The 23,886-nt window shown below is 48.9% G+C and overlaps 1 protein-coding gene across 1 annotated transcript in view; it reads left to right on the top strand.

Moving 5' to 3' along the window:
* Window positions 1-11,905: 11,905 nt before the first annotated feature.
* The window catches only part of LOC118587582 (zinc finger and BTB domain-containing protein 16-like), a 129,700-nt gene continuing 117,719 nt past the window's right edge, over window positions 11,906-23,886 (top strand). The window contains exons 1-2 of the mRNA XM_036193608.1: window positions 11,906-12,199; window positions 15,184-16,541. Of these exons, the coding sequence (XP_036049501.1) occupies window positions 15,274-16,541 (1,268 nt within the window). The 5' untranslated portion in view covers window positions 11,906-12,199; window positions 15,184-15,273. The remainder of the gene's footprint in view (window positions 12,200-15,183; window positions 16,542-23,886) is intronic.

Genomic DNA, 23,886 nt, shown 5'->3' with positions numbered 1-23,886 from the left:
AAGAGCCTATCAAATCCGTAGGCATTCCACATAAGTGATAGGATCCTGTAGGCAGAATCCTCTCCACGAGACTGTGTGTGTGGAAAGGAGTTGAGCAAATTAAGAGAACAGATGGAGAAGGCAGAACGAGCTCCATCCGTTACAATGTATCCCTCTCCCGAGCCTCCCACTGGCCTTTCCTGTTTCTAGTCCTTGTTTATCAGACAGTAAGCTTCCTGAGGGGCGGAATCTTGACTCTTGAGCTTTCTCAGTCACTGAGGCACAGCAGGCTTTTGAACAGAAAGTGTCTCCCCATCCCACCCCATCCCCCCCCACCATGCCACTGTTGGGAGGGTGGCTGCTTCTCACATTTCCAGAGACCAAACTGTTCAGCAAATCAAAACAAGCTGCCCACGCGAGGAACTGCGGTCCTGCCAATCTGTGATTATACCACCAGGAGGAAGGAGAAGATGAGCGGATGACAGAACCAAGAACCATGGATCTAGGGCAGAGAGGCGCTTATGGGACACTTTCTCCCGTCCCTGTTGGCCTGGGTGCCTAGCTCCTGAAGTGACCGTCATTAATATATATAAAATCTTGGTGACCTAGCTACACTTCGGAAGTGGCTATTGACCTGGCAGATTTCAGCTGCTCAGCTCAGCATTCTGCTAATAAATAGATGACGAAGAGAAGAAATTCTGGCTGACAAATTATTTCTGATTATCAAGGCATCCATAGAAGATCTCTTTCCCAGATTTCCCATAGTACCCAGTTTAAGATCTTGTGAATACGAACAGAGTGCTGAATACCTTTACATTTTTTCTTTTATTAAAAGTGTTTAATTTTTTTCTGTCTTAGTCTCTGTTCTATTGCTATGGAGAAAGGGACACCATGACCAGGACAACTCTAATAAAAGAAAGCATTTAACTGAGGCTGGCTTACAGTTTCAGAGGCTTCGTCCATTATCAACATGGCAGGGAGCATGGTGGCACACAGAGTGCTGGAGCAGCAGCTGAGAGCTACGTTCTGATCAGATGAACAGGCTGAGAGAGAGAGAGACACTGGGCTTGGCATGGTCTTTTAAAACCTCAAAGTCCACCCCCAGTGACATACTTCCTCCAATAAGGACACACCTCCTAATCCTTCTAATGCTTTCAAGTAGCGCCATTCCCTTGTGACTAAGCATTCAAATATATGAGCCCATGGAGGCCATTCCTATTCAAACTACCACATCCCACTCCCTGGCCCCCATAGGCTTGTAGCCATAACATGTGCCCCAAAGACGTTGACTACGACTTCAAAAGCCCTCATAGTCTATTACAGTATCAATGATGTTTTAAAGTCCCAAGTTCAAAGTCTCTGAGACCCATGGCCATCTCTTCACTATAACCCCTATAAAATAAAAAAGCAGCTCACATGCCCGGAACGTACAATGGTACAGAATATACATTACCACTCCAAAATGGGGGAAGGAGCACAGTGAGGAAATAAATATTGGACCAAAGCAGTCCTGAAAACCAGCATGAAAAACTCCCAATTCTGCATCTCCATGTCTGATGTCAACGGGCTCTTCAGATCTCCAGCTCCTTCCAGCTTTTTGACTGCAACATACTTCTCTCTCTTGGACTGGCTCTGAACCTTGGCAGGGCTCCCACAAACTCTGGCATCTCTAAGATTCTGGAATCTTCCATATAATCGAGGCTTCACCTCCACAGTTTCATGTGGCTTCTCCAGGTCTCCATGCAAGACCTAACACACACCTGGCTTCAGCAGCTCTCCTTAGTCATAGATTCTACAACCCCTTTTTTGTGTCCTTATCTCTAAAGCTAGAATCACTCAAGAGAAGCTGCCAAGTTCTGTGGGGTCCTGCCCGACCTGGAACTTAGGTCTCCTGAGAAAGGATGACCCGAAACCGAGGAAAGGTAAGTGCGCTGCTCCCCAGTTCCCCAGCCTCCCTCCCCCCCCCCCCCAGGAGACAATCAGAAGCAGCAGGGAGCCAAGTCAGGCACGGGACTGGTTTATTTAAAAACAGCAAGCTCTTTTAAAGCATAAGGAAAGCAAGGCTGGGGGAGGGGAGGTATTAATGGCCCTTTGGGCCAATCAGTTTAAAGGTTACCCAATCGTGTGCCTAGTCTACAGTATTTACAGTGTTGCCCACAAGGGAATCATGTACTGACATCATCTTTCTTGACCTGAAGCTCCAATCAGATCTTTTTGTAAACAACTTGGGTTCCACCCTCTACACTTTCCCTCAGGGGCCATCTTTACTAGCATCTGGTCCATAGGCGACCCCCACCCACCACACACACACACACACACAAAGTTCTGCTGCTTGATGGAACTGGAACTTGACCTCCTCATTTAACTCCATATTCCTCCAAACAAAAACATGATCAGGCCTGTCACTTTGGTTTCCTAATATCAACTTCCGTCTTAGCCACTGCCCTATGGCTGTGAAGAGACACCATGACTATGACAACTCTTATAAAAGAAAGCATTTAATTGGGGGCCTGCTTATGGTCTCAGAAATTTAGTCCATTATCACCAAGGCTGGAAGCATGTTGGCACACAGGGTGCTGGAGCAGTAGCTAAGAGCTGCATTCTGATCCACAGGCCAAGAGAGAGACATTGGACCTGGCGTGGGCTTTTGAAACCTCAAAGCCCACCTCCAGTGACACAGTTCCTACAACAATGCCACAACTCCTAATCCTGCTAATCCTTTCAAATAGAGCCACCCCCTAGTAACTAAGCATTGAAATATATGAGCCTATGAAGGCCATTCTTATTCAAACCTCCATAGCCATTGTCTCAGCGAGTCTCAACTGCTCAGCTCAGCATTCTGCTAATAAATAGATGGCAAAGAGAAGAAATTCTGGCTGACAAAGTATTTCTAAATATTTTGGCATCCATAGAAGATCTCTCTTCCAGATTTCCCATAATGCCCAGTTTAAGATCTTGTGACTATGAACAGAGAGCACTGGATACCCTTAAAAATATATTTTATTTAAAAAGTTTAACTTTTTTTTTTGAGACAGTATCTCTCTATGTAGCCCTGGTTGTCCTGGAACTCATTAAACCAGACTTGAACTCACAGAGATCTGCCTGCTTCTGCCAACCGAGTACTGGCATTAGCCTGATGACATCCTTTCCCCCCAAAGATTTAATTTGAATTTTTTTTTTAAATCATGTGTGTCTGTGTGTATGTGCACACAAATGCATTTACCCTCAGAGTCTAGAAGAGTCTAGATCAGATCCTTGGACCTGGAGTTACAGGAGACTGTGAAACACTTGGCATGGGTGCTGGTGCCCAAACTCTAACCCTCTGTAAGAGCAGTATACACTCTTAACCTCCAAGCCAGCTCTCTCTAGCCTCTGGACGTGTTTGTTTATTTGTTTGTTTCTGAAGATAAGATCTCATGTTGTCCAGGCTGGCCTTGAACACCCAGTCCTCCTGACTCTGCCTTCCCGGGACTCGACAGGTGTGTTCCCTCATACTCCACATTTCTCCATTCGCCCAGCACAGTGACCTCTCACCACAGGCTGATAGGATGAACCTCTTTGTTAGGCTAAAGGGAACACTCACGTGCTTGCTTCCCTGTGAAGAGATGCTGAGGGGGCACAGTGGGCAGATGGGAGCCAGCAGCTTCTTTGTGGCCCCCTGGTCCTATGAACATAATGCTAAAGGTTAATAATAATCACAACAGGCAGCCTATCATTGCCTCCCTGTCTGGCTGAGAGGTTTACAACTTAAACTCACGGCAGAGGGAAAAATTGGCTCAATCACTTGGAGTAATGGTACATGAAGAGCCAGTTGGGCATGACTGCTACTTAACTCAGGGAAACCAGGCTGCTGCATTTACCGTCCGTACACACTAATAAACACGGAATGCTACAAGGTGAAAATTAACACCACCCCCTGCCCACCTGGCCTTGCTTTCCATTTACAAAGCTTGCTCTTTACTAAATAAAGAGGACTGGACTGGGAGAACAGGGCCACAAACCACTGAGCTTAGCCACAAGTAGAATCCAAGAATTAAAGGCTACTCTTTTTTTTTTTTTTTTTTTTTTTTGAGTCAGGGTCTCCTGTAGCCCAGGTTGGCCGAGAACTTGCTATGAACTGAGGATGATCTTAAACTTTTGATCCTCCTGCCTCTAATGAGGCCATAAGCAAGCCCCATACAATGCTGGGGATGAGGCCCAGGGCTTCATGCATGCCAGGCAAGCAGTACCAGCTAAGCTACATCTCCAACCTACTACTTCATTCTTTTAAAAAATAGCTATGCTAACAACATCTAATGCTTCACTTCTCTGTCAATGCTGGGCTGGAACCCAGACCCTCACCTGTGCAGGCAGATGCCTCTCCACTGAGCCCTCTCCAAGCCCTTATTTTGTTTTTGGAATGGGGTCTCACTAAGTGGTCCAGAGTGGCTTTAAACTCCTCCACTCCAAACATCCTTCTATCTCAGCATGGAACTATAGACACACAATACTGGGATGGCTTTCAGGTCTTGGTGCATTTTCCCAGTGACTTGAGTGAGGGGGGACACCATGACGGCCCACAGTTTCCAGATGAGGATTTCGCAATGCAAGGCTCACACAGATCCTGTGTGGTCGACACAGTACTCACTCAGTCCCTCTGATTAGAATGGATCCTAAGGGTTCAGATTCTGCTCATCCTCACAGCTCTGATTCCAAAATATCTTCTGTGCCGTGGGGGTCAGGTCGTAGGTAGGAAGAGGCAATGGAGGGTTCTAGGCAGAAATCTTTCATGAGCCAGTTCTGCATATATGCATGAATTCACTTGGTCTATCTTCAAATATCTCTCCCCAACTTGACAGCGAGGCTCTGGGACTGGGAGAGGGAATAACACTCGGAACAGGACCGAGGCCTGGCTCTCTGAGCTCCCAATGGAGGGGGTGGTCAGAACATGCAACACTCAGTCAGATGCAAGACAGATGGCGGCATGATGATAAATGTCCAAACAGTGCAAAGGGACTCATGGAGGAGGGAGAGATTAATTCTGACAGAGGGTGGAGTGGGAAAAATTACTCAAAGATCTAGCCATGGCTTTCAAAAGAGAAAAAAAGAACTGGATTGGTAAGGAAGGCAGCACACTCCATACTCTTGGAGTCCGGAGCAGCCTCTGCCCGAGGGTATTTTCCAGACTCCCACCCACTCAACACAGAGGGCAGTACAGTGAACTGTTCTCCAGGGAAAAGCCCTGGGCATTCTTTCATGTTATCTTAAAAACTGACATAAACTTTAAATTCTAATCTATAGGATATTAGCATCTGTTTTGTTATAATTTTAAGATCTCTGCCTTAAACTACCAGTCACTGAAAAATATAACTCCATTTGTGGTTTGTGAAAGCCCAAAATATAATTTTTTTTTCAGCCAGGCATGGTGGCTTCACACCTTTAGTCCTAGCACTCAGGGGCTCAGGAGACAGAGGTAAGCAGGTCTCCATGAGACTGAGGGCCAGTCTGGTCTACATAACAAGTTTCAGGCCTGCCAAGGCTACATAGTGAGTCCCTGTCTCAAAAATAACTAAAAGAAAAAAATCTACATTTTATTTTGAGACAGGTTCTTCTTAAGTAGAGACCAGGCTGACCCTGAACTTGCAGAAATCACCTGCCTCTTCCTCCAGAGTTTTGGAGTTAAAGGTGTGCATGCCTGCATCAGCCCCCCCTCCCCCAAACACACACGATGTGTCAGGATGTATGTATGCTTGAGTGTGGAAGTAGAAGTCAGAGAGCAACCTGTGAAAGTCAGTTTTCTCCTTCTTCCGTGTGGAGCCTGCAGATGGAACTCAGGTCATCAGGCTTGCCAGCAAGTGCCTTTGCCTGCTGAGCCACACCTCGGACCCTGGCAATTTTTCTTTGATGACTAACTCCAGACACTCAGTAGCTGGAAGTGTGGCTGGAAGCAGAATGTTCACTTCTACTGGGTCAGGGCAGAGGAAGGTGTGTGCTGAGAAACAACAGGGATCCATTCTGAACATCCTGGGAGTTGATTTTGTCATTGTATGGGTGTGCATACACAGACTAAGACAGCGTTGGTAATGTCAGCTGATATCATCAAGTGATTACAGCTTCACAGACACTGTCTTAGGGGGACACTGTCTTATTTGTGGCCCTGTATTGACCAAAATGTAGTGATAAGGTGCCTAAGCCTATTCTGCTTTAAGGACCCACAGGGGGCCAGACCTTGTTTTGCAAACAGACAATGGTAACTGTAGGTGCAGTAGTGGGGGAATAAAGTGGGTTTTATAAATTTCCTTATTATCAGGAAAGAAATGTCTAAATCATATAACTTGGCAGAGCATCTCCAAGAATTGTGACCTTATACTCTTCCAGGTTTTGTCTACAGCTATGGCATTCCCACTCACTACAAAACAGCAGCCTTAGCGTCCTCTCTCTCTCTCTCTCTCTCTCTCTCTCTCTCTCTCTCTCTCTCTCTCTGTGTGTGTGTGTGTGTGTGTGTGTGTGTGTGTGTGTGTGTGTGTGTGTGTTTAGAGCTTTTGGCATGGAAATAGCCAAGTAAACCAGGTTGGTCTCAAACTCATAGATCATCTACCTTCCCAATGTTAGGTTAAAGGCATGTGCCACCATGTCTGGCTTTATTTATTTCTTTATTTTGAGACAATGTCTCACTACATAGCTCTAGCTGGTCTGAAACTTGCTTTGCAGATCAGGCTGGCCTCAAACTTACAGAAATCTGCTTGCCTCTGCCTCCCAAGTGCTGGGATTTAAGGTGTGTGTCACCATATCTGGCCCTTGCTATATATATTTTTGAAAGATTTATTTTTAGTTATGTATATATGTGTGCCCATGTGAATGTGGGTGCCCGAAGAGGTAAGAAGAGGGCATTGGCTTTCCTGGAAGTATATTATGGGCAGTTGTGAGCTGCCCATCATGAATGTTTGGAATAGAATTCTGTTCCTCTGCAAGAGTAGCAAGCATGCTTTGTTTTAAAAAATGATTTCATTTTTATATTATGTGTGTAAATGTTTTGCTTGCACGTATGTCTGTGCACCATGTGTGTATGCCTGATGCCCACAGAGGCCAACGAATAAGGTGCTGGATTCCCTGGGACCTGGGACTGGCATTACAGGCAGTTGCAAAATGCCATGTGAGTGCTGGGAACCAAACCCAGGAGCTCTGGATGACCAGTCTCTAGCCCCCAAAGCAGCCTTGTAATCAAAATCTGTAAGGATAGACCAGAGAGTTAAATGGCTGCCTAGTATAAGTTGAACACCTAAAAAAAAAAAAAAAAAAAAAAAAAAAAAAAAAAAAAAAAGACACGCTTCCCTTCTTCCCTGTCTCCCAACAAATAAACATGTAGTTTCATTTGTTTTAAAGGCCCCATTGTTTCCCCAGTGAAAACTTGGGGGTTAATTTTCAGCATGGTGTCTGGGGACTTAGCTGTGGGACTATCATTACCTATAATGGGAGTCATGCCGACTCCCTCCATGCATCCTATATGGAAAATGCACCCCTCGATAGCTACAAAAGTTTAGTTTTGAAATTGAGGCTGTCTTTCTCAGCACAAAGCAGATTTCCAGAAACACCCAGAGCTATCTGGTGTTGGCCTGAGGCTGGTGTGAGTTTGTGTGTAAGGCAGAAAATGTGTGTGTGTGTATGTGTGTGTGTGTGTGTGTGTGTGTGTGTGTGTGTACAGCCCCTCTCCAAACAGCAACATTAAAATAATGTACCTCTGTAGCTGATAACAGTAGTTGCTATATCTCACTCCAAAGCTGTGTTGGGAACCCTATAAAACCTTTCACATGGTTAGTGACACCCAGTGAAATGCTGCACTTTCCCATAATAACCTGAGCCCTGCTGCCTGTCATTAAGGGACCTCTCTTATTAGGCATCTCTTTTTTAAATGGCTGCCATCATCTGGTCCCAGTGTACATTAAATCCCATTATAATTATAAACACACTTCCCCATAACATCCCTTGTAGATCTCATCCACACTGCCTACCCCCTCAGGGCATCTTTGCACTAATAACAACTCAGATTTGCTATTTGAGTTGACAACATTAGGTCCCAACGCCATTTGCAATATGCTGGGTAGAAAAAGAGGAAAGAAAACACTTTCTTATCCTCAATCACAAATATCTTGGGGTCACTGTGACCCCAAGGCTGCTGGGGCTAAAAAAAAATCCCTCCTTTGTCTGTCTTTGAAAAGTTGTTCTCTAGCAAGGTATATTGGTGTGCAGAGGTTATATAAGTGGGACCCTGTCTCAACCAACCAATAGTTACTGTAGATGCCAGCAAGGGTGTCCTCAGTGTCTAGAAGAGATGCCCAAGTTGTTCAGTACCTCATGGTGGAAAAAAACTATCATCTAAGCAGCATCTTCTGATTGGGTGTTCTGTGACTGTGCACTTCACCTCAATACTTCCCCCATTGCTATTTGGAGGATGTGTCTCATGAAGCTGTTGCACTTAATTCACTTATGGGATACAGAACATGGGGGCATACACACCACGTCAGTTGTGCAAGAACTGTATGGATTAAACTGTATCCTCAACCCGAAGAATAAAGACTTCACGTTCTCGCTCAAGTAAAGTACTCAAACACCTGAGTGTCTAGTTTTATTGTCACGCAAAACTCCCTTCCAGTAGTCTGCGATTCTGGGCCAGGAAGGAAAGTGCAGAAAGCCTTCCATGATAGCCAAAGAGTCACTGGGTCACTGGGTCCTCAGCTCAGTGAGCTACTAACCTAGTCCTGTCCTTGGCAGAGAAAGAGAGAGGAAATTAAAAGCCCTCGCTTGTTTCGTTGACTCCTCTCAATAAAGGCTGGCTAATCTAGGCTTGAGCTGTGCAGTCACACAGCATGATTCAAATCATGTCAGACTCGAACAATCTCTAGGATTCAGCTTCCCCTTCTCGCCAAATGAGGATGGTCATAGAATGCCAACAGGGTTGCTAGGAGGACCAACTGAAACAACACAGGCAACCTGTTCAGATTCACAGGGATGCTCGGACTGAATCAGTCCTCTCACTACCTTCTTCCGGTACGTTTCCCTCAGACCAGATATACTCTTCCACTAGCTGAGCCTGGAGAGGCTGCATGGCTGGGGCTCTTCAGGGAGATGGGGAGGTGAAGGAATGAGGGGATTTTGTGGTGGAGTCCTCCCCCAGGTTAGCTCCTCTCTGTCTCTGCTTCTAGCATGACTGAGGCTGAGGCCGCTTGCATTTTGTCAGAAAACCTTGAATCAAGGTTCCATGCTTTGTTTTGTTTCTGAAGCAAGGTCTCACTTAAGTGCCTGGGGCTGGCCTCAAACTCACAGAGTTAGACCTGTCTGTCTCCAGAGTGCTGGGATAAAAGGCATGCACCACCATGCCCCATGGTCTTTTGCTTCTTTAGGAGCTGGTTTTCCAGTTTCCCTTACCACATCTTTGAAGAAAACACACATACATACACACACACACACACACACACACACACACACACAGAGAGAGAGAGAGAGAGAGAGAGAGAGAGAGAGAGAGAGAGATTGTTTCCATGATTTTATATTTTTTCCAGTCTGTTTGGTTTTAGGCATTACTGTATGAAATCTCTCAACTGGGGACTCTCATCAGCCTTCTAGGACCCAAGGACACAGCTCCAGCTATAAATGGTGGTGCTTTGGGAGTGGGGGCTGCTGCTGCTTTATCTGGGCCCAATAAACCTTATCAAACTGCAGAGCGGCCAGCCTTCATCGCTAAGTGGAAATGCTTGGGAGCCCAATGCTGGCACTCAGCCCACAGCCTCGCTTGCCTTACCCCCTTTCTGTTACCTTCCCCACCTCTTAAATCCAGGCATTACTCTCTCTTTAACACTTACTAACAAGGGCTGGGCTCTTTAATGGGCAGAGTTTATGAAGCAAGGGAGATTTTCACATAGAGTGACTATGTTGGTAGTGTGGGTGGGGGGGGGGGGGGGGGCTGGAGGCCAGAGCCAGGCAGGAATCATTCTTTCTTTCCCATTGTGTCCACAGATTCTCTTTCTCTGATTTGAGGATTAATGGGAGAATAGGATCAGAGGTTAATTGTGTGCTTCTCCGGTGACTGCTGGAGAGAGGCTGCTAGGTGGATGTGGACCGGAGACAGCAAGCTTTGCTTAGGCAGGAACTCAACAAGTGAGGTAGTTCCATTTCTCTAGCAAGGCATCCACAGAGCGGACGGAGGTAGTGTGTGTGTGTGTGTGTGTGTGTGTGTGTGTGTGTGTGTGTGTATGTGTGTGTGTGTATGTGTGTGTGTGTATGTGTGTGTATATGTGTGTGTGTGTGTGTGTGTGTGTTTGTTCCTGCCCCCTTATGCTCATCCACTCTTGCTTTTTTTCTTTTATGGCAGTTCCTTCTTAACTTTTCCTCAAATTCCTCTTGTCTCACAGAAGGTTGGCCTTAGCTTGAAAAATCCTGTAGCCTTTAAATAGTATTGCTTTTTATTGTATACCAAATGACTTGGGGGGGGGGGCTCCCCCTGCCTGGTCTTTGTGATGATGCCTATTAGAGGGTAACTCAATCGCAGCTTTTTTCCTTCACTTTTCTAGTGTTCCCTTCTGCTGACTCCTCTCTCCCTCTGTTAGGCTGAGAACTGGAGTGTCTCTTGCTGGGACGGATGAATGTCTGGTCTTGATGAACACCTCACTAGCAGCCCCGTGCAGACAGTGTGTAAACTTAGCCACCTGGTCTTCGTGGGTTTTGTTCCCATTCAGCGCCCTTACCTTCCTCCTCCTCTAGCTCGTGGGACATCTGAATGCGAATGGGTGAGTCCTGTGAAAGATCCGAAGCCCTTGCCAGTCAAGGGCACAGCACCCCTTACTGAAGCCTGGAACTACTAAGACCTCAGGACTTGAGGGTGGGGCTGTGTGGGTGACTTTTCTGAGACCCCTGGGTGGCGCTCTCCACCACACCCCCAACATCAATGCTCTGGGTCTTTTGCCAGACGCCAGGGCTCAAAAAAATACCTTCCACCCTCACCCTACCCCCGGCTCGGTGTGAAAAGGAGACCCAGCTTCCCGCAACTGGAGGATGGATACATTTCTCTTTGGTCTCTCCCCCCACCCCACGGTTGATCATCTCAACCCACTTTAAAAATGGGGCTAGCTGTCCAGCGGGAGAAAGTATTTTGTAGAGGCCCAACGCTTTTCCAAGCTTCCACTTGCATGGGAAGACTGAGCTAGGTGAAGGATCTTCAGAACTTTGCATCCAGATTCCTGGGGCCGGGGAAGTTGGGGGGGAGGATGCCCGAGATGGAGAGTGAAAAAGTTTTACTCAGGCCTTGACCTCAGCTTGCAACTATCCAGATAGCAAAATTGAGGCACCGCCCCCTTACCAGATCTCCACTGGCCCCTCTGGATCTGACTGGCCAAATCCCGCTAACTCAAACGCTCACCCCCTAAGGGCAGGCATGAGAGGCCTGCCTGGTTTGGGATTGGGAAAACAACCCATTTAAAACCAATGTCTAGGGTAAGGCAGGACGCAACCCGAATCCGGAGGAAAAGTGAAAGGCTAGATGCCACACACTGAACTGGTGCAAATACTAGAAAACCGTCCAAAACTCCGCTCTTGAGCACGGGAGTTGGGGGCGCGGGATACACCGCATGCTCATTGGAAATGAGAAACCTGGGGCTAAAGTGGGGACTGCTCTCATCCTTCTGCCCCATTAGGAGTTGACAGATCCTCTGCTGCCCCTTTTCCTTGCAACCTTTTGCCCTCTCCGCCTAGCTACGAGCAACGGCCGCTGGCGACCGGGTAGCAGCTAGATGTCAGGCGAAGCCCGGAGCGCCGAGCGCTGGGAGGGGAGGGGAGCGCCCGGGAAGGGAGGGCCGGGCTAGGAACGCGCACGGGCTCCGCCAGGGCGGGGGTGGGGCGGGGTAGGCGGGCCGAGGCTGGCCAGGGGGAGGGGAGGGGGCAGCTGTGGGCAGGGAGCCGGGCTCGGCCGCCAGCACTAAAGATGGAGAGGCGCCGGGGCCTCGCAGGGGAGGGGGCTTGGCGTTGACGTGGGACGCGGCGGAGGCGCCGCAGCCGGTGGTGATTTGCTAACCTAGCGGCAGAGAGGAGTTAAGGGTGATGAGAGCGGGTACTGCGAACTGCCGGGCGATGCCGCCGCTGCCGCCGTGAGATCCGGAGCAACAGTTCCCCAGCAACACCCCTTCCCTGATCCAGGCACACCCCTCACCCCCCAGGCACGCACACCCACCCCAAGCTCCAGGCTCGGCAAGCGGTGAGTGTGTGTGTGTGTGTGTGTGTGTGTGTGTGTGTGTGTGTGTGTGTGTAAGGAACCCGGGAAGGACACGCACCGCCCAGCGATCGCCTCCCGCCAGGGCGCCCTGGGGCGGGAGAGGTTTAGGCGGGTGGCGCTAGCTCTGGCCACTCGGCCGCTGGGCTCCTGCGGGGCTCTCTGGTTGCTGCTGCTGCAACGATCGCCTGCGCCGGTTGGGGGTCAGCTAGAAAGCGGAGCCCAGGCTGTCAGCTTGGGCGCAGCTGCCTCCCCAACCTTCCTCCTCGGGGCACGGTCCGGGTGAGAGGTGGCAGGCGGGGAGGTCTGCCGGGGCTGCGGGCGCGTGTGGTCGGGATTGGGTGGCTTTGTACAGCCAAGGGCTGGCGGAAGAGCAGAGAGCCTGTGGGTGCTCATATGTATGCGGACCGGTGCGCTTGGCGTGAGATAGGATTGTGCCTTATTTATTTGTGTTTATTCGCTGCCCCGCTGGGGAGCTAGAACCGAAGGAGCCGAGGAGTGGACGTGGGGGCCGGAGGGGAGGGGACTGGTACCGCTTGGGTTTTGTTTTCTTTAGAGAAAAACGTGGTGGGATCTTTCTTTTTTTCTTGATTGGACTTGATGCCTCTTTTTAAGGAGAGAGGGAAGCTTAGAAGAGACTCCGGTGCTCCGGGTCCTCCTCGGCTCTCGGTGGGAGCAGCCGTGGCGCCGGAGCTCGCTGTGCGCTCCCGGCCGCGCACGGTGGGTTCCCGGGCTCTGCACCTGATGCGTTCGGGATGTCTTTCCCACCCTGGCGCTCCGGCTGCAAGCTTGCCTAGCCCCTCGCACGCTCCCGCACGCGCTCGAAATGCGCACGATCCTGCCAGCCTGCTGACCCACCGGAATGCATAGACGCGCTCCACAGCGACCAGCTCGCCTCCTCCCCGCCACGCTCCTAGCGTGCCTAACTCGGGCACTCCAGCAGCTGGTGCGGGAGGCCGGGGACCTTGCTGATGGCTTTCCCGGGGATCCTGATCTTGGGTGGGAGACAGAGGACCCGGAGATCTCTTTTTGCTTGGCCTCCCACCATTCGCCGCAGGGCTTTTGTGCTTCCCCTTCTCCTGCGGGTTGCGGCGCCTGGCCGGCCTAGCAACGCCGTCCAGCCGCTCCGGACCTTCTCCTTTCCCCCGGTCTCTTTCGCTTTCCCTCTTTTCTTAGCTCGGTTCCCTTTCTTCCAGGCCCTGACTCCCGGGGAAAAGTTGCTTTACCAAGTTTGCCAAAGTCCTCTGCAAGTCTCGGCGGGGGTCGCTGGGAACGAGGGGTGTGTTGGAAGCGCGATCGATCCTCGGAGCTCTGGCGCGTTAGCGCTTTGCCCAGCGCCGCCTGGCTGATGGCTGCAGCTAGCGACGGTCGGACCGCGGGTTCCGAGCCGCGCGTGAGGGAGAGGGCACCTTGATTTGCCTCAAGGTCCAAAAGGCTCCTTTGGGGGAAGATATGCAGGCAGCGAACCTTCTTTATTTTGGTTCTCCCTTTTAGTCCTCTGAAACTCTGATCCCTGCCGAATGCACACCATGTTCATGAAGCCTTTGGTGAACGGATGTCTCACCCTTGTTGATGCCCTGCGTTTCCACTTTGGGGTGGGCAATAAGAGTGGCCAGCCAGTGCTGTTAACCTTTTCTGCATGAGTTTGTGCCTAAGAGCCCTTAAGACTCCTGTTGAGGGTGAAGGCCAGCTCCATGAAGAGTGGGGTGAGAAGCCTAGCTCTCTCCACCCCTCTCCCCAGGCCACTGGCTATGTGAGGTATTGGACACACCTAGTCAGAAACTGGGACCTGGGCCCATTAGGTCTTTCTGTCCATGTCAGTGGCTGTTCAGAATCAGGAGCCACTCAGTGATCCAGAACACGCGCCAGGAGAGGCCTTTGTGTTACAACCCGGTCTTCCCCACCTTCTGGACTTAACCAGAGATGCTGGTGCCAATGTCACTTCTAGAACCATGTCCCATGTCAGTTTTTCTCCTTGTCACTGGGCTTGCAACACCTGGGAGGCATCCAGTCTGGCATGAGCCCTCAAAGCTGTTGGGAACACACCTTTCTATGGTGTTTCTCTGCTTTCCCATTTTAGAGCATTCTGTCCATTGGGCGTTTATGGGCAGAAGGGAAAGGAGGAGGCTGTACCATCTTGTATAATTGTATGTATGCAGGCATGTTAATACTCTTTGGCTATAGTGCGTGCACACACACACACACACACACACACAAATATACACACCCCACACACCTTGGACATACACAGTAACTTTGAGGAACTTGTAGGTAAAAATGACAAGCTAGAATATGAATTGTGTGTGTGTTTTTGTTGCTGCCTAAAAATGAGTAGGCCAGTCCTTTGCAGCCCAGATTCCAGCGTGCAAGGACAGAGGCCATAGAAGACACTCGATGATGGACAGAGGGCATGGCTAGCAGAGGACAGCCCCATTGCTCGTGGATATCAGGGCACCACCACATCTAGCGCCCTGGCTAAATTTGGCTTGTCTCCTAAGCCCATCCCAGTGAAGTAGAACTAGGAAAACATTGAAGATGGGAGGCGGTCATCAGTAAAGCTGAATGCTTCAGTTGACTAAAGGAAAGGGTTAATAACTCGTTAATTTTCAGCATGTTTGTAAGTCTCCTTCCTGGTGGACACTGGTCTTACTGGAAAGTCTCTACTCTCGGGCTTAAAGAATGCCTGGGACTCATTGTAATCTTCATTTCACTTCATCCAGCAGATGCTACAGAGCAGTTGATGAAACAGATGGGGAAGCATAACCTTCTCTTTACTCTCAGAACCCTGGGCTTGTTGCGAAGGCTGATTCATAGATTTCTAGGAAGCCCAAGCCCCTTCCATTAAAACCCCCAAGAGCGTCATGCCGGAGTGGAGACATATTGTAATGTTTGAATTCTTACTTCTAGGGACACTGGGGACATTGTCACTTGCTCATCTCTTTTCCCTCTTCTCTTCTTCCCTTCCTCAGTCCTCTCCACTCGCCCAGGAAGCCTACCCTGCCCCACCACGCAGAGCAAAGAAGGAAAGAGAGCCCCATGCCTGAACCAAGGGGAGCATCATGGATCTGACAAAGATGGGTATGATCCAGCTGCAGAACCCTAGCCACCCTACGGGCCTGCTCTGCAAGGCCAATCAGATGCGCCTGGCCGGGACTTTGTGCGATGTGGTCATCATGGTGGACAGCCAGGAGTTCCATGCCCACCGGACGGTGCTGGCTTGCACCAGCAAGATGTTTGAGATCCTCTTCCACCGAAACAGCCAGCACTATACTCTGGACTTCCTCTCGCCAAAGACCTTCCAGCAGATTCTGGAGTATGCCTACACAGCCACACTGCAAGCTAAGGCAGAGGACTTGGATGACCTGTTGTATGCAGCTGAAATCCTGGAAATCGAGTACCTGGAGGAGCAGTGCCTGAAGATCCTGGAGACCATCCAGGCATCCGATGACAATGACACAGAGGCCACCATGGCTGATGGTGGGGGCGAAGAAGAAGAGGACCGCAAGGCTCGATACCTCAAGAACATCTTCATCTCGAAGCATTCCAGCGAGGAGAGTGGGTATGCCAGTGTGGCTGGACAGAGCCTCCCTGGGCCTATGGTGGACCAGAGCCCTTCGGTCTCCACCTCTTTTGGTCTTTCAGCCATGAGTCCTACCAAGGCAGCAGTGGACAGTTTGATGACCATAGGACAGTCTCTCCTGCAAGGAACTCTTCAGCCACCTGCAGGGCCTGAAGAGCCCACACTGGTGGGGGGTGGGCGGCACCCCGGGGTGGCTGAGGTGAAGACAGAGATGATGCAGGTAGATGAAGTCCCTGGCCAGGACAGCCCTGGGGCAGCTGAGTCCAGCATCTCAGGAGGGATGGGGGACAAGCTTGAAGAAAGGAGCAAAGAGGGGCCTGGGACTCCCACTAGAAGCAGTGTCATCACCAGTGCCAGGGAGCTCCATTATGGGCGAGAAGAGAGTGGTGAGCAGCTGTCACCTCCTGTTGAAGCTGGTCAGGGAGCCCCCGGGCGACAGGAGCCCCTGGTACCCCCAGTGGAGAAGCATTTGGGCATCTACTCAGTGTTGCCCAACCACAAGGCCGATGCTGTGTTGAGCATGCCGTCTTCAGGGACCTCTGGTCTCCATGTGCAACCTGCCCTGGCTGTCTCCATGGACTTCAGCACCTATGGGGGCCTGCTGCCTCAGGGCTTTATCCAGAGGGAGCTGTTCAACAAGCTGGGTGAGCTGGCTGTGGGCATGAAGGCCGAGAGCCGTCCTCTGGGGGAGCAGTGCAGCGTGTGTGGGGTCGAGCTTCCAGACAACGAGGCTGTGGAGCAGCACAGGTAATCCCCTGGCCCAGCCTTGCTCATCTCCTGTCCCTGATGGCATTCCTTTTTGCCTGGCCCATCCTGAATCTGGGGACCTGACTCCTCTGTGTTCCTTGAAAAATAAAAGCAAAAACAAACCACTCTTTTCCATATTGAGGCAGAGGAGGGCACACAGTTAATTTCAGAGGATGGTGAGAGGAAATGGTGTCTGCCCAAAGCATTAGGGAACCCATGGACCCAGCTTCTAGGCTTCCCTTTCTGTTTTGCTTTTGGGGCTTCCATCTGCTTTTCCTGTGGTTTGATTTATGCTTTAGTTTTGCCCAGAGTGACTAACTGTTGAATAAAAGTGGCAAGAAAATGGACAGGAAGTGGGGATTCAGGCTGAGGGTCTCCTGTGGCCAGGGATCGAGCTATGTCATCAGGCTTCAGTTCTCCCTACCCCTACTGGCCAGAATTTGTGTAGTGGCAGGCCATTGTCTTCAGCCTAGGACAGTAGCGTGGCTTGGATGTTGTTTCAGTCCTACACAAACCCGGACCCAAACATCTATTCTGGGAGACGCATTGTGAGGCAGAGGAGGTTTTAGTTCAATTCAAGGAGAAGGACGCCTGTAAGAGTTTTGGTCTTACAGTTTATTTAGTCTCTTATCCCCTCTGCGATCACAAGGGCTAACCTTAGCTGCCCTCTGGCTCTCTGCACAATGATCATCTCCCCCCACTTTTGAATTCTTATGACACACTTGGTTCAGGACCAGTGCTTTACCTGGAATTGCACATTTGTTACAATGTCCTTAAGAGGTAGGTAGTGTTTCTTTTACTAATACACAAGAAAATGCTGAGACTAAGACCTAGCAAGGCAGAGAGATTCCAACTAAGACTTAACCTCTCATGCATTGTGGTTCCTTGTAGCCATCCAGTGAAGAAGAGGATCCTTCCTGCAGAACAGGTGGGGGAGCATTGACCAGTGCTCATCAGAGAGGGAGGCAATAGTGGGTTTGTCTTTTCTGTTTGCCCTAAACTATAAGACCATCATTCTCATCCCTCATCCCTGGGCCTTATGAATTGTGCCCACAAATCCAGTTTTCTGTCGTCATGGATGCTAACCTTTTGCATGACTTCCGGCTGGCTGTTTTTGCTGATCTTGGGCGGATTTTCCACTTCTGTACACACTCTCTCCTTCCTCCATTCCTGTTGCTCATTTAGGGAACCTGAGGTAGGTGGGAAACTGATACAATCACCTCTAGCCGCAGCTTGCTCCGAAGTTGCCTGATTGGCCGCTCTGAGCTGTACCTATGGAAAATGGCACTCAGCTAAAAATAGCCGCCCCCCACCCCATGATACATAAAATAACAATTGCGGATATGTGTCTTCTTGGTACTTGGTCTGCTCAGAAGTAGACTGATGAAATTGTGCTTGTTTTTGCTTACATTTTCCTTAAGAGGAAACCCCCTCCCAAACCTGACCGGATAAGTCTATCATCTTCTCCAGATGAGAACATGCTGTGGGAAGTGGGGTATGATAGAAAGTCACTTTTTAAGGTCACTCTTGGGGTGGGGGTTAGGCTAGAGAGATGGTTCGGTTGGTAAAATGCCTGTTCTACAAGCGTGAGGACCCGAGTTTGGATCCCTGTGTAAGAAGCTGTGCACACCACCAAAAAGCCAAGCTCAGCAAAATGCATCTGTTATCCTAGTCCTGGGGAGGTGAGGATAGACAGATCCTGGGTCTCTCCAGCCAGTCAGCCTGATCTACAAGCTCCATGTTCAATGAGAGGATTGGAGTGGAGAACAATTGAAGAAGATGCCTATGGCCCCCACAAGCCCACTTATGCATAGCAGTGTGCGCACGCAAATAAAGTGCTTTCTTTTCTGATTTGTTTTTTAGAAAATTTAACTTACTTGTTTTTGAGGAAAGATCTTACTGCAATAACCATAGATAGCTTGGAACTAGCTCTGGAGACCAGATTGGACTTGAACTCACAGAGCCCTACCTGTTTCTGCCTCTGGTCAGCTGTGTTGGGATTAAGGTTGTGTACCACATTCCTGGCCTTTTTCTAGTTCTTGTGTCTCCCAAGCCTCCCTTCCAGAACCGAGAGTTCTCAATGAGTCTGTGTACATAGTTTTCTTTCTACTAGAGAAGGCCGAAAATGATGGAACTGTCCCAGAGTTCTGGGTTCTCATGTGATGGGATCCTAATGGGAAGAAATGATGGTTGGCTGAGCTGTATCTCAAAGGGTTGGGCGGAGGAGTGAACCAGCCATGTGCAGGGGGAGCATCTTCAGCACTTCTTCCAGCTTTCTGAGGTTGGCTTGAGGGTTGATGCTGATTGAAGTGACATCCAAAGTCACTGGAGCTGTGGCCACCACGTAGTCACCATGAAAGTGAGGAACTTGTCTTCTGGTCTTCAAGGCAGTCCTAGCCTCCTTTTTTGCGTCTCTCCATTGGCTCTGAGCTCTAATGTGTGGGATTCCGAACATTCCCATCTACTGGAGCCTGTGTGAGGTGGTGTAGACTATGTCCCTGTCCTCATAACCTTGTAACAGTGTGAATCTGGAGTCCTTGGTGCTACACTGTGGGCTGCTGAAAGAAAAAATGGGCTTTTGACTGAGGGTTGAAATGAGACGGTCATCCCAAGCAGCTTAGACCTCTAGGCTAAGGTGTGAGATCTGAGGAAATTAAGGGAGGGGGAAGATATTCCTCTGTGTCTCTGTGTGTGTGCAAGGAAGAAGATATCCCTCTGTGTGTGTGTGTGCAGGGAAGAAGATATTCCTCTGTGTGTGTGTGTGTGTGTGTGTGTGTGTAAGGAAGAAGATATTTCTGTGTGTGTATAAGGAAGAAGATATTTCTGTGTGTGTCTGTGTGTGTATGTGTGTATGTATGTGTGTGTTGTGTACACTCTCGGCACTGGCTACCCTTGGCTAGATGCACTTTATGGGAGGCCTTTCCTCTCCTCCCTCCAGGCACCAGGATTAATGCATCATCTCCCCATTCCCTGCTGCTCTCTGTGCATTGCCCCCTTCCCACCTATCAGCAATCTGAGGAATGTTCAGTGGAAGAAAAATCATCACAGCTACCAGTGCAAACAGAAAGGCAAGATAGAAAAATCAGATGCCAGGAAACTGTGGGAATTGGCTGGGATCCTAACAAGGATAGCTATGATAGGGTAGAGGCCACAAGGCTTATTTTATTTTAAGCCTGCAGGTTAGGGTGTTGGTACAGATTAAGTAGTTGGCATTTATTCTTGCTTTGGGGATAAAGAAAGGGCAGAGTTGCAGAGAAGCAAGGCATAGGTTTCCTTATAACTTGATCCCAACCTGGGGTGGCATGATGGGAACACCTCTTGGCTGGACAGAGAATGGTAATGAAACATAGTGGGATTGTGTGTCATGATTCCTGTACCAGATGGGAAGGTATCAAGGAATAGCAGATGGAAGAAGGATGGATGGATGGATGGACAGATGGATGGATGGATGGATGGACGGACGGATGGAAAAATCAGACAGGAACATCACTTCGCTAAGCCAGGTGGCCATATTTAACTAACAGAAACTGAAGACAGCTAGCCAGTGAGAAAACACGATAGATCAGCAGTCTTCTCCAAATTCTGGACCCAAAGGTCCCCAATACAAAGGACAGTGTCTGTGGGAGAGGGGGCCCTGTCAGGCTTCTGGAAGTCCGGAATCTCCTGGTTGATGCTCACCTGTCTTCTTTCTCTGAAAACTGCTGCAGTTCTTTGAGTAGGTCTGGATGTGGTCTCGGATCTGGCTCACCTGGGTCAGATGCTCCTTTTCATCCCCAACTTTATGCCGTGGTCAATAACATTACAGGCACAGCATAGTTGACTGTGAAGACACAGTCCTCGTTTACGGCTGCGTCTCCCCAACACCCGAGGCAGCTTTTATTGTATTTCTGACCTTAGTGCTGCCAAGTGAGAGTGGGGCTTAGATCGTCTAGAGGAGCCTCTACCAGATTAAATACTGGGCAGTCAGTCCTCAGGTCAGATCAGCAGCTCTGACGCGTAGTGGGAACTCTTACTTAGTTCTGCAAGAGAGGCTCAGGCACCAAGGAATGACCTTGGCTGTCTCCCGGACCCCACCTGTGTAGAGCTCTTCCCCAAGCTTCCTGAGGCTGGCTAGAGGACACAGGAACCATGTAGCTGGGATGCTGGAGGTCTGTCTGCTCAGCTCGCCTCTCTCTGACAGACTCTGTTTTCAGTGAGGAACCATGCAGAGGTTTTGAGACAGGATCTAGTGTACCCCAGGTAGCTTCAAACTTACTATACAGCTAGGGGTGGCCTTCTTTGGGCTTTTAAAATTTATTTATTTATTTATTTATTTATTTATTTATTTATTTATTTACAGAGCTGAGGACCGAACCCAGGGCCTTGTGCTTGCTAGGCAAGCGCTCTACCACTGAGCTAAATCCCCAAACCCCTTCTTTGGACTTTTCATCCTCCTGCTCCCACCCTCTGAAATGCTGGGAACCACCACACCTAGTGCTTGTGGTGCTGAGGAGCTAGGGCTTTGTGTATGCTAGGAAAGCACCCTACCAACTGAGCAACACACCCTACCAACTGAGGCTTCCCCAGCTTTCTTCTTCATCATCGTCGTCTTCTCCTCCTCCTCCTTCCTCTTCCTCCTCCTTCTTCCTCCTCTTCTTCTTCCTCCTCTTCTTCTTCTCCCTTCTCTTCCCTCCAATCCCCATCTCTCCTCAATTCACACTATAGCTCAGAGTAGCCTTGAACTCCCCATGGCCCCCCTGCCACAACATCCCAGATACTGAACTGCCATGTTTGACTTCTAGGTACCTCTGAGGTCAGACCAAGTTCTTATAGAACAATGTAAATTGTGGAGTAATGAGAGCCCCAACAGCCACATTAATAATGCCCACTTTCTGCTGTGATGCTCTATTTCCTTGTAAAACATGTCTCTCTCCTAACTCACAGCCTTCTGAGGGAGTATGTGTGTGTCACAATCCTAGCTCTGTGATTACGAAGTCAGAGAAGCTCTGAAAGCTAAAAGGTTTTGTGTAAGTTTGCAGCAAACTCATTTAGCGGCAAAAGCTGATGCGAGGCTATATTTATCCTGCTTTATTTTGAATATTCATATGTTTTGCTGCAAAAATATTAATGTGTTTGATTACAGAGTGCTGCCCTAGATGCCACTGGAGCTGTTAAACACAGGTCCCAATGAGCCTACCATCTGTACAGTTCTGATTTCTGAAGCACCTAGCGGGTTTGGATAAGTGGTCTTGGGGTAGTATCAAGCCCCCCAACTTAGAGATAAAGAAAAGATTTGAAAGCAAGTAAATGATTTGTTGATGGTCACACAGTTACAAATGATTAGGGCCAGGCACTCTGCTTGCCTTCTAGCTCATGAGCCTTGGGCACACTACAGCAGGCCTTATAAGAACATGGACAGTGCTGTTCTGGCTCAGCTCCATCTGACCTCGTCTTTAGGTACCAGCACCATCCCTAAACTGCCAGACTTGGAGGCTTCAACCATCCTCCTTGACGTCAGTTCTAAAGGTCAGGTGTACCCAGGCTTTACTTAGTAGCTATTTACAGCTACTGTGTCATTCACAGATTTGCTCCAATCCTAATCAAACCCATTTCTGTTTCCTGTAAGTATCCTTGCCGGGGTGATGAATGATTCTGTCCCTAACTTTCTGTGCTCAAGGAAACCTGGTCTGTTGGAGAGGTCTGTGGCTGTGAAGAGAAGTGAGATGGCCAAGGCTTTGCCAGTGGTGCGTTCTCATGTCCAGCTGCTTTGGAGGCCAAGGCTCTGAGTTACCTGCGTTACTGCCCCCTTTCCATCCTGAGCTTTCTTTTCTGACTTTGATGAGCACTTGCTGGGTTGTTGGTTCATTGTGTTTTGGAATTTGCATCACTCTATAGCCCTGGCTGTCCTGGAACTCACTATGTAGACCAGGCTGGCCTTGAACTCAACAGAGTTAAGGTGTGCTCCACCATGCCCAGCTTGTGTTGATGACAACAACTACTACTTCTTCTTCATTATTATTATTATTATTATTATTATTATTATTATTATTATTATTCTTACTTTCTTAACCTTCCAGGGGTTACTGAGCCACATGAGATCTAGAATGAACTCTTGAAACTTTCATAAACTTGCATGTTTTAGGAAAATGCTAGAGTTTTAAAAATGTTCTTAACCCAAATGGCTAGACTCAATTTCCACTTTGGATTGCTAGCTAATTTGATTGTGTGTGTGTGTGTGTGTGTGTGTGTGTGTGTGTGTGTGATTTTAAAACACATACAAATGAAAGTTCAAGTGTAAGACTTAGAGTCTTGCAAAATGAAGATAAGAGGTGACAAGAGGGTTCTTGAATGTTCCGTGATAACTAAAGTTATGTTTGGCATCTTAGATGAAAGAGGTGACTCTTCCATAGTTACTCTGATAGAGAGAAGGATTGTCACAGTGCCCTTTACCACCTGCAGCCCTATGTTTTATACATAGCGAATGTGCTCCTATTGACTCTGGTCAGAATGCTGATTTTATCACTTACCGGCTGCATGATTGGGGTTGTGGTAGTTAACCTCTACAGGCTGTCTGTTCATTTACAAACTAGGATAATAATAACTGTACCTACCCAAGGGGTCATTATAAGGAGCAAGCAACCTGTAAGTATTTGCCACACATGGAAATGTGCATATGTTTCGTAGGTGGAAGCCATTTGGTAGCCATCACTGTTGTGCAGAAGGCCATGCCCACAGCACAGGCCTGTGTGCTCCTCTGTTTTCCCTGGGAAGTGGACCAGTGCACTCTGGTACCTGGGGTATACCTTGTCCCATTGGCCCAGGGTCTGGCAGATCATTCCAGGACTTTAAATTTAGCTGGACAGTGCTACTATTGTCTGACCCAAACACAGAGCACAGATGTGGTGTCCACTCTTTGTTCACAGGGGTGTGTGTGTGTGTGTGTGTGTGTGTGTGTGTGTGTGTGTCACTTTGGTGGAGGTGATATGGGGCACACATGTACCACCTTACTGCAGGCAGTCTTGGGTGGGGCTCACATGAATGATGGGGCCTGAGAACTCTCTCTCTGAGGATCCTTCCCAGAGTGGTTCAGGGACAGTATTCAGTGCTTGTTACATGTCAGTTTCTGGGCTGAGTGCACTTGTGTGATCTGCTTAATTCTTAGCTGGCCTGTAAGGAAGGTGTTAGTTTCACATTTCTGATGGCCAAGGGAAGTCCAAGAGGTTAGTCGACTTGTCTATAGAAAGCAGGAAAAGGCAGCAGGATTAGCACTTTAGTCTTCTGATTTGTTTTCCTTGAAGCTAAGTGACCAGTTCTGGTCTCTCATTTCTCCTGGTGGCTTCAGAAGAGGTCAGTCACCTGCACATGG

This window comes from Onychomys torridus, chromosome 7 (genome assembly GCF_903995425.1).
Source record: "Onychomys torridus chromosome 7, mOncTor1.1, whole genome shotgun sequence".
Classification (NCBI taxonomy): domain Eukaryota; kingdom Metazoa; phylum Chordata; class Mammalia; order Rodentia; family Cricetidae; genus Onychomys; species Onychomys torridus.
The sequence above is the reverse complement of the archived record's forward strand: the minus strand, read 5'-3'. Positions and strand labels throughout refer to the sequence as shown.